The sequence below is a fragment of the Narcine bancroftii genome, chromosome 6, assembly GCF_036971445.1.
Source record: "Narcine bancroftii isolate sNarBan1 chromosome 6, sNarBan1.hap1, whole genome shotgun sequence".
Lineage (NCBI taxonomy): Eukaryota > Metazoa > Chordata > Chondrichthyes > Torpediniformes > Narcinidae > Narcine > Narcine bancroftii.
The window spans coordinates 197,155,920-197,165,876 of record NC_091474.1 but is presented as its reverse complement, the minus strand read 5'-3'; the positions used below and the strand labels follow the sequence as shown (position 1 = coordinate 197,165,876).

The 9,957-nt window shown below is 41.3% G+C and overlaps 1 protein-coding gene across 1 annotated transcript in view; it reads right to left on the bottom strand.

Annotated features, from left to right (window-relative positions):
• Positions 1 to 1,503: 1,503 nt before the first annotated feature.
• The window catches only part of tstd3 (thiosulfate sulfurtransferase like domain containing 3), a 33,123-nt gene continuing 24,669 nt past the window's right edge, over positions 1,504 to 9,957 (bottom strand). Inside the window, exons 3-4 of the mRNA XM_069887144.1 lie at positions 8,690 to 8,849; positions 1,504 to 2,588 (exon numbers count right to left, since the gene is read on the bottom strand). Coding sequence (XP_069743245.1) covers positions 2,522 to 2,588; positions 8,690 to 8,849 — 227 coding nt within the window. The 3' untranslated portion in view covers positions 1,504 to 2,521. The remainder of the gene's footprint in view (positions 2,589 to 8,689; positions 8,850 to 9,957) is intronic.

The window sequence follows — 9,957 nt, the reverse complement described above, 5'->3', positions numbered from 1 at the left end:
TATGTACAATTGAGTCTACAAAGATGGCATAATGAATTACAGTAGTGTTTATATTTAGAAAAAATAACATACAATATATATTTTTTTTTGTTGATATGTGGGGTTTATATTTAGAGCGTATGTCTGTAGAACACCAAACAGTAATACCCATTTTTAAGGCTCCAGGAAGGGTTTTTTTTTGTTTATCTTAGTTTAGTAAGGGAAGGGTACGGTAGTTTTTTAAAAAAATTTTTGTATTTGTTGTATTTTGCAAAATTATTAAATAAAATTTTCAAAAAAATGCGCCTGCAGAAGCAGATTCTTACCTATGGAATGGTTGTTCAGGTGGCAGCGCTGAAAGCGCAGCACTGGCCAGCTGAAAGGGACAGCTGCATGAGAGGTGCCTCAGAGCGCACTCCAGCTCCTGTCCCTTAGGGCTGTCAAGAGTTGGGGCTGCCGGCGCAGGCTGTCCCAACTGCTCTGCTCTCCCCCCAACCCTATAGCCCCATGTCAGTTCCCACTGATCCCACTGCTCTGCCCGTGCTGACCACCCCACCATGAGGGGACTAATAAAGGGCTGTGGGGAGAGCATGGGGCAGTGGGATCAGTGTGGGGACCGACACGAGGCTATGGGGAGAGAGCAGAGCAGTGGGACCAGTGTGGGGACTGACACGGGGCTATGGGGAGAGAGCAGAGCAGTGGGATCAGTGTGGGGACCGACACAGGGCTATGGGAAGAGAGCAGAGCAGTGGGATCAGTGTGGGGACCGACGTGGGGTAATGGGGAGAGAGGAAACCAGTGGGATCAGTGTGGGAACCGATGGGACTGTGGGGAGAGCACGAGGCAGTGAGATCAGTGTGGAGATAGACCATGTTGGCCGCTCCAGCGCTAACAGCCCATGCCAGCTTCTCTTACCCTGACATCCCGCGCCCGGGGTGGGGGGGTGGGGGGAGAGGAGGCTTTCAGGCACTCACCATGTGATTGTCATCCCCTCAGCAGCCACTTTTAGGCAGCTGCATTCAGGTGCCGGCGGGACCTCAGCACTCCGGTGATTATCCCTCCCGGAGGTGGGTTTCCAAGTGTGCCTCGCAGGCGCCTCCTGCACTTTCAGGTTGCCTCCAGACAGCCGCATAGAAGTCAAACATGCGGCTTTACATCGGGTTATTTTGCCCACCTGAAAGTGACTTGTGAGAACTACATCACAGAGGTTCCCCATAAAACAATTCTCAAACCAGAATATAAACAAATCTTGCACTGGCGAAAAAATACACAAGATCACAGTGCTTCCATTATTAAATGGCAGATATTCAAACCATTTTTTTTTAATTTACATTTTTTTTTACACTCTGGAATTCATAATTTTAATTAATAATACTTTGGTAAAAGTTGTTGAACATGGGTCAATTTTATGAACAAATTAGCACAAAACAGTGCTTAAATAATAAATCCTTAAAGACTGAGTAAGTAACACCAGCAGTGTTCAAAGTAATATTGTTCCATGAAGAGATTCAGATAGCAACAAAATTATTCAAATTTGCATGCACATTTAATAATTTTCAGATTTAAATTACAAAAATATATTGTAAGGAATATGGTAAATGTTGGGTTTATGAACTTCATAGTTTAAAAAAAAGCTTTACAATGGGTCAGGACTATCTATGGAGCAGAACAGTTAATGTTGCTGACCTAACTTCAATTATGGATACTCTGTACTCAGAGAGAAACAGAATAGTAGAGATATAAACAGAAATTCTGGAAATAATATTTTTTATCATACGAGATGGGAGCCCATTTTGTTCAAGAATACATTGGTTCTCAGATCAATTCCATCCTCCTACCTACCTCCCTGCAGCCCATTCTTTTTGACTCCATCCTGATTCTCCTGCCACCCACCTATACACGTAGGAGGGCAATTTACAGTAAGTTATTAACGTAGTAGAGGAGGGAAACTAGAGTACCGAGGGTGAAGGGCAGTGGAGAACTCACATATCATAGCAAATAATGCATATTCAACACTGACAGACTGGGAAGATAAAATCTAGTGGTAAGGAGCAACACAACCTGCAATGACACCTTGCAGGCAGGGAGGCAGCCCCCTTGTAGGGAGAACCATAGTTAACATTTCAGGCTAATCTATTGATTCTAATATTAACTGCTCCACAGATGTTACTAACTTCTTTGTCACCATAATTGTTAGCAATCTGCTTTTTCTTATACTATTTTTATTTAAGATCACGCTCTGCTGCAACATATTTCAAAACTTACTCACTGAAGTTTATCAGCTCTGCCAGCATTAATACTATTAATATTTATTGTTGAACTTATCTACAATGAGCAATGCACAAAAATAATGTTGTTTTCAAAACCAAAAAAGTCAAATTGTGCTCAAATGTCATGTCAAAACTAGTGGAAAAGATCAAAATTAAAGATGCACAAATGTAATATTTCTGAACAGCGATTATCAAGCAATCTACTCCAAAGACCATTTTCATTTTTACACAGTATTTTGTAAATTTTGGGATTTTAATTTCAGAGCAACAGCTCATCCATTTTTCTTAGTACTTTCACGGTTCTCCCATTCTTCCCAACCACCAGGGTAATGTACAGCTCTGAAACGAAAATCAGTGTTCAGTTATTTATCCTGATGTAGTGACACAAGAGAAAGACATTAAATCACTAATGGTTCATATTTGTGTGAATACAGCATATAACTGCATTACATTCCATCAAAATTTTCAATGCACTTAACACAGTGGACTCCTGAAAAATAGCATATGTTCTGTACAGAAATAGTTATTTGCTGCTGTGGATCTGGGAGAAGGCAGGGAACAGAAATACAACACCCTTCTGCAGGTTCTGATTACCTGATGTGTTGCAGAAAGCTCCATCCAGGCTTTAAACGGCCTGATAGAGGAGCCAATTTTTTTTTTTTTAAATCCTGTAACCATGGTGGTTTGTATCCAAGATGGTGGTGCTATGCTGGGCAGCTTACCACAAGGGGTGCAGACTCCAGGGAGCAGTGGGCTGAAAACCAGGAGACGACCTTAGAGGGAGGGTGTCCAATGCAGCAGACCAGCGAGGGGGCCTCGATGGCTGAAGAATCCACACAAGACTATGGGCTGCTGGCGACTTGCGATCAAGACTCAATATAGGCTACTAGTAATGCAGTCAAGGACCCACACAGGGTGTAGGCTGCTCAAGAATGGCTCATGGGTACCAGGTATTGGAACTGGGATTCAAGAGGGAGAAGAGGGCAAGGAGTCCTGAAGGCTTCTTGATCGTATCAGAGGTTTGGATCTAGAGATCAGATTGCCAGTGGATTGGAGTTTGTGCAGCTGCAGAGGCTGTGGGAGCACTGGAGTAAATTCATGGATACTCACGTCTCTGAAAGGTCTCTTTTGCTTCTTTCTTTTATTTTTAGGGCCACGGTCAGAGCAACTCTGCCTTATGGCAGATAAAAGTTGAAGTATATCATGTATATTACATTTTTTTTAAAATGTATTATTCCATGGCAAAAGGAACATTTGAAAAGAAACCTTTGAACATATTTAACACAGCAGGCCCTTTCAGGTGGACCCTCCACCTTGAGGCTGGCGACAGGAGCAGATTTAAAATTGCGAATGCACCTTTCATGTGGCAGCCCTAAAAGGCTGCTGCAGTGTTAACTTGTCCACCTGAAAGGGCCTATTGATATCCAGAGGGACCTCATAGCTCCTCCAGATCTGATGGAGGAGGGGCAACTGGTGCCACAGTCCACCAGTCATAAATATGCGGCATAGCAATGGCCATCTCCCCTACCCATAAACCCCTCACGCAGGTGGAACCACTGTTTCCCACAGTTCCACCGACAGCCCACGCAGGCCTCCCCTGCCCAGACAGTTGCCTCTGCCCCAACATCCCCCCTGTTGATCGCCCGTGCCTTGACGGCTGCCCCTGCTCCAATGGGCCCCACCCTGGCCCCCTCAGATCTTCCCTGCCAGTCTCTCTCCCTGCCCCGATGGCCCCCCCGGTTACCCTTGCCCAGCAGTGGGGGTGGGGGTTGCCAGGCAGCAAGGAGTTGGGTCACAGACTGATGGAGTCATCAGCCCTCTCCCAAGCAGTCACTTATCCATCCCAGAGGAGGGTTGGCGTCAGCACCTCTGAGGCGTCTCTGCCGCATTCAATTGTGTATGTCTTTAGCCGCAATGGGGGAAGATTATGTGGCAAGATTATGTGGCTTTACAAGGGGTGTTCAGGACATCTGAAAGGGCTTGAGCGTTTTCTAAAATCACACTACATCTTATATAAACAGCCACCGTTCAGTGGTCACATTCCACCAATGAGAGACAATTATTTAATGCCAATTATTTGAATGTGGCAGATAATGTTTATGCTCATACCCCATCACGTTGAAATAACGAGACCACACCTGGAGTTGTCAGCCAGCGAAGAGAAAAGCATTTATTAGTGTTATCAAACACACAACACGTAACCTGGTGTCATGACATCTGAAGTGCTAATGACCTCATGGCATAGCTACGTTGAGTAGGCCACACTATGCCTCATGGCTGTAGTGGCTAGTTGCCAGTAGTTGTGTCTAGCTGTCACAAGTCAGGAGCTGTTAGTGCTGGTTCTGCCCACTCCCTCCAAGCATCCCGTTACTCGAGAATAAATAATTAGATTGTGTTATTTTGGAATAGTGGATTATCCTGGATATGGTACTCCAAGTATCTACTGAGAAGGTAAAGAACAAGAAGTGGACACAAACATACGTAAATACTCACCAGATCAGGTTGCAACTGTAGAAATAAAAGCAGTTAATGCTTTAGGCTGAGGATGTTTAATCAGAATTGGAAATTTTAGAAATAAAACAACCAATGCCATTTGTTATGAACCATGCATTACGAGCAGCAATAGACAATTAACCAGTGTTTAATTTTAAAACTAATTTTATTTTTAACTCAAACTATAGTCTTACTTTTAAACTATCCTTAACACTAAATTTATCCCCAGCTATGCCCAGGTATTGTGTGTGCGTGTGTTTTATATACCCAAACAGTCCAAGCCAAAATCTACTAAGTTACTTCAAAGTTCAGTTTCTTAAATTCAGTGTTGAAGAGTAGGCCTTTGAAATTTGATGCCCAGAATTTATGTTGAACTGATGGGAAGACTGGAGTTGTGGCTGCTACAGACCTATGAATTCTCCTTACATTGCCTTTGAAGAAATATCCATCTTCACGAGCTGTGGTCATGACACTACTGCTCCTTTGAAGGCAAGACTCGAACTGGGCGGCTTCCATGAAGCTTCCAAGACCTGGCATCAGCCTCTCCAAGTGACTTCACTCTTAGTCACACTTAAAATGAAGCAGTCTCTCCAAGTGACCTCTATTGTTAGTCATATGAAAATGAAGCACTTTGCTTCCCAAAAAGATCCTCCTGGAACAGGTCAATCCACCAAAAAGGCCCAGTCATTCACAGAGCATGGTTTGCTCTGAATTCCACAAAAATGGCTGGCCACAAGGGCTGCTTTAAGAAGTTGTTTTCTCTTCACCAGTCAGGATTGTAAAATTACAATGTCTTTACAAATGTATTGAGTACTGGAACAGACTAACAAACCTTCCCTCAATTCTTCTAATGTATCGAATTATCACTGGGCTGTGACAAGTGTTGAGCATGTGTGAAATGTTAAATGTGACCATTCAGTCCCTCCTGTCTACATTATCTCTTAGTGATAATCCCATTTTACTAAAATGGGAGCTTGTAATAAATTCAATAAGATCATGGCAGATCAATTTTTTTTCCACCTGATCCCAAACTCTTTCAGTCATAAATAAACCAAATGAATCAGCTGAATCCTTATGAGGCCATCTACTAGGCTGCATGCCTAAGAGAAAACACTCTCACCAAGCTATCAAGTTTAATAAAGGGTAACAGGTTTCAAATTAACAATTTTTCCATCTGAACTCAAGAAAATATAGGTTTAGATTGTTCTGTTTTACATGATAATGCCGACATCTAAATCAACATAGTAAACATTTGCTATCTCAAAAGATAAATCATTTGGTTACCATAATATTACAGGTGTGGTTTTGGAGCCAACTACTACACAAAGATTTTCTTGTTCTCCATTCTCCCTTCTAAAAAAAAACACTAATATTCCAATCGCTTGTTGCAGATGCATATTATTTGGACAGGAGATTTCACTAATACTTTTTAAACACTCTGCTTTTCTATTCTCCTTCCTCCTAAATTAGACTTCATCTACTAGCATTTTGTCCACTCACTTACCTTACCCATATCCTCTTCTAAAGTGTTCTCCTCACACTGGACTCCCCTATCTATCACTGAATTAGAAGTAGGCTTTGCTATTTGTTATGAAGTGCAAATAACACAAGACCCAGCTGAGATTTCAAGGTCCCAAATAATCACAGTATGCATTCTAACATATGGCCTGACGGACCAATAACCTTGCAGGAAGGTTTGTAGGTGCTTCTTCAAGGGGTTCAATCTTGAGTTGCGGGGGTTGGAAATTAGAGGGCTGGAGCAAACAGTGGAGTGGTGATGTAAAAAAAAATGTTAAGCCTGCTGGAAAAAAAAGACAGAAATTGAAAGATTGAACATGACAGGAATAATGCTGAGTTGCATCTATTTCAATGCAAATTGTATTGTGGGGAAAAGTGCATGAGCTTTCAGCATGGATCAGCACAAGGACTGATGATATTGTGGCCATTGGTTGAAGGAGGGGCAGGACTAGCATCTTCATGTTCCGTTGTTTTAGATGTAATAGTGAGGGAAGGATAAAAGAGGAAAGGTTGTGTTGCTAGTCTGGGAAAATGTCATGCTCAGACAGGACAAAGTAGAGGGATCTTTGACTTGAGTTTATATGGAAGGTACAGAGGAATGAGAAAGGATGATCACATTAATGGAATTATATTACAGATCACGCAATAGTCATCAGGAATTGGAGGAGCAAATTTTTAAAGAGACAGATGAACAAAACAAAGTTGTGATAGCAGGCAATTTTAACTTTCCACATCTTAACTGGGAGTTCCACACAGTAAAAGGGCTGGATTTGGTCAGTTTGTTAAATGTGTTCAGGAAAGTTTTCTTAATCAATGAGGTCCCAAATAGAGAGAGTGCAATATCGGATCCCCTATTGGGAAATGAAACAGGACAGGTGACAGAAATAAGGAAACAATTTTAGATCTAATAATGTCATTAATTTCAAGATAATTATGGAAAGGGATAGGACGGGTCCTTGAGTTGAGAATCTATATTCAAGAAATACTAATTTTGTTGGTATCAGAAAGGATCTGGCAGGTGTGGATAGGGACAGGTTATTTTCTGGCAACGGTGTGCTTGGTAGGTGGGAGGTCTTCACAAGTGAAATTTTGAGACTACAGAGTTTGTATGTTCCTGTAAGAATAAGACAAGCAAGACCAAGGTAGAGAGGGAGCCTTGATTTTCAATAAATATTAAGGTCCTGGTTAAGAAAGAGGTGCACAATTGGTATAGGCAACAAGGAGTAAATAAGGTACATGAGGAGTATAATGCAACAAAACACTTTAGAAGGAAATCAGGAGGGCTAAAAGAAGGCATGAGGTTACTGTGGGAGACAAAGTGAAGAAAAACCAAAGGGCTTTAACAGAAATATTAAGAGCGAAATGATAGCAAGCGACAAAATTGGTCCTCTTGAAGATCAGTGGTTCAGATTTATTGTCATAGTACATACATGACATCACATACAACCCTGAGAAGCTTTTTTTCTGCAGGCGAGGCAGAATTACCACTTATTGGCAGTCCAAAAAAAACTGTACACAGCGTATATATGGAAAAAGAAAAAAAAATGTAAACAGATAATGAATGTAAACAAACTGACTGTGCAAAAGAGAAAATTTTTAAACATCAATAAAGTGCACAAGAGTCCTTAAATTAATCCCCGATTGAGTTTGTTGTTGAGGAGTCTGATGGAGGAGAGGTAGCAGCTGTTCCTGAATATGGAGGTGCAAGTCTTATGGCACCTATACCTCTTTTCTGATGGAAGCAGTGAGAACAGAGCATGGGTGGTGTGGATCTTTGATGATTGCTGCTGTTCTCTAATGGCAGCGTTCCCTGTAGATGTTCTTTATCGTGGGAATGCTTTTGCCTGTGATGTTCTGGGCTGCATCTACTACTTTTTGTAGGGTTACATGCTCAGGGGTATTGGCATCCCCATACCAAGCTGTGATCCTTTATGTATTAAGCTAAAAGAGACAGGGGTGCCTTAAATGGATTTTTTTTTTTTGCATCTTTTACTCAGGAGACAGAGTTGAAAGAAGTGAGGCAGTGAGATCACAGACCCTGTACACATTAGAGAGGAGGTGGTGCTTGCTGTGTTGAGGTAAACAAATGTGGACAAATTCCCAGAGCCTGACAAGGTATCCCCTTGAATCTTAAGAAAGACTAGTAAAGAAATTGCAGGGGTCCTAGCAGAGGTACTTAAAATGTCCTTAGTTACAGGAGAAGTGCCAGAGATTGACGATTGATGTTCTGTTTGTTGTTTAAGGCTTCAAAAATAATCCAGGAAATTATAGGCCCGAGAGCCTGACATCAAGTAATGGTTAAATTATTGGAAGATATTCTAAGAGAGAAATATACAAGACTTAAAAGCCAATCCAGATCCAGTATTTCTCATCAAGGTAAAACTGAACAAAAGCAACAGACTACTTGGAGTTGCTGGTACTGTACTCACCTACTGTAGCCCAAATCTGCAGCCATATCTAAAGCCTTTTTGCTTCTTACTCCTCCCAAACATGAAAAAACAATTTTATCGGATGTGGTTGGCATTTTCCCACCATAATGTTCCATGAAATCTTTAGGATCCAACTGCAAGGCTTGCTCCATGTGTCCCACTTCAGGCAAATGAGAAAAAAATGTAAACATTTCCAACAATATAATGGTAATATTTTTGTTCTAAGAAACTTTTACATCATCAAAAACAGGTAGCTATGAAATGGCTTTTGGAGATATTTTTCTAAATAAAAATATCTTCAAAGACATTGATCCTAATATGAGGCACAGCAACAGATGAAGAGAAGCATCTGATTCATTCATCAACTATCCATAAAAGTTAACTGGAAGAAGCTGAGCCATTAATGTTGTGAAACTCAAAATTCTTAATTTTTAAAAAATATATTCACCACCATTATCATCGGTATCACATGAATACCAATAACTTCCCCATCATACAAAGCCATCATTACCACTTACGTGCATTAACTACAAATTAAGAGGAGGAAAGGACCATTTGGCACATTGCATTAACCTTTCTCCAAAAAGGTGGTGATCTCTGAATTACTACCCGAACCAAACGCAAAATGGCACAGCGTCAGAGAAGATTAGAGTTAAATGTGTGGCTCAAAGATTGGTGTGGAGGTAGTGGGTTCCAATTTATGGGAGATTGGCATCATTTCTGGGGAAGGAATGAACTGTACAAAGGGGAGAATTGTGAATTGTGATGGGATCTGGATCCTGGAGAATCACAGAAATAGGACTGTGGACAAGGCTTTAAAGAGGAGGAGGTGGGTTCACTGGTTTGGAGAAGGATGGATAAATTAAAAGAGAAGAGTGAGGGTAAAAATAAAAGCAAAAGTTAAAAAAGAGAAAAGTAAGGTCATGTGTATAAGGGCACTTGATCTGAATGTTTCGTAGTGTTCGAAACAAAGTCAGCGAACTTGTGGCACAACTCAGTAAAAAGGGGTACAATTTAGTGACCATTGCAGAAACATGTTTTCAGGGTGGAGAAGATTGGTAATTAAATATCCTAGAATATCAAATAATATGGAAGGATAGGCAGGAAGACAAGAGAGTAGTGCTCTTAGTTAAGGATGAGATCAGGGCAATAAGAGATGATGTAGGACCTAAGGAGTAAAGGGTGGGGTGGGGAACACTGGTGGGAGTTGTCTCTCATAGACCACCCAATAACAACATTACAGTGGCACAGGCAATAACCCAAGAAAT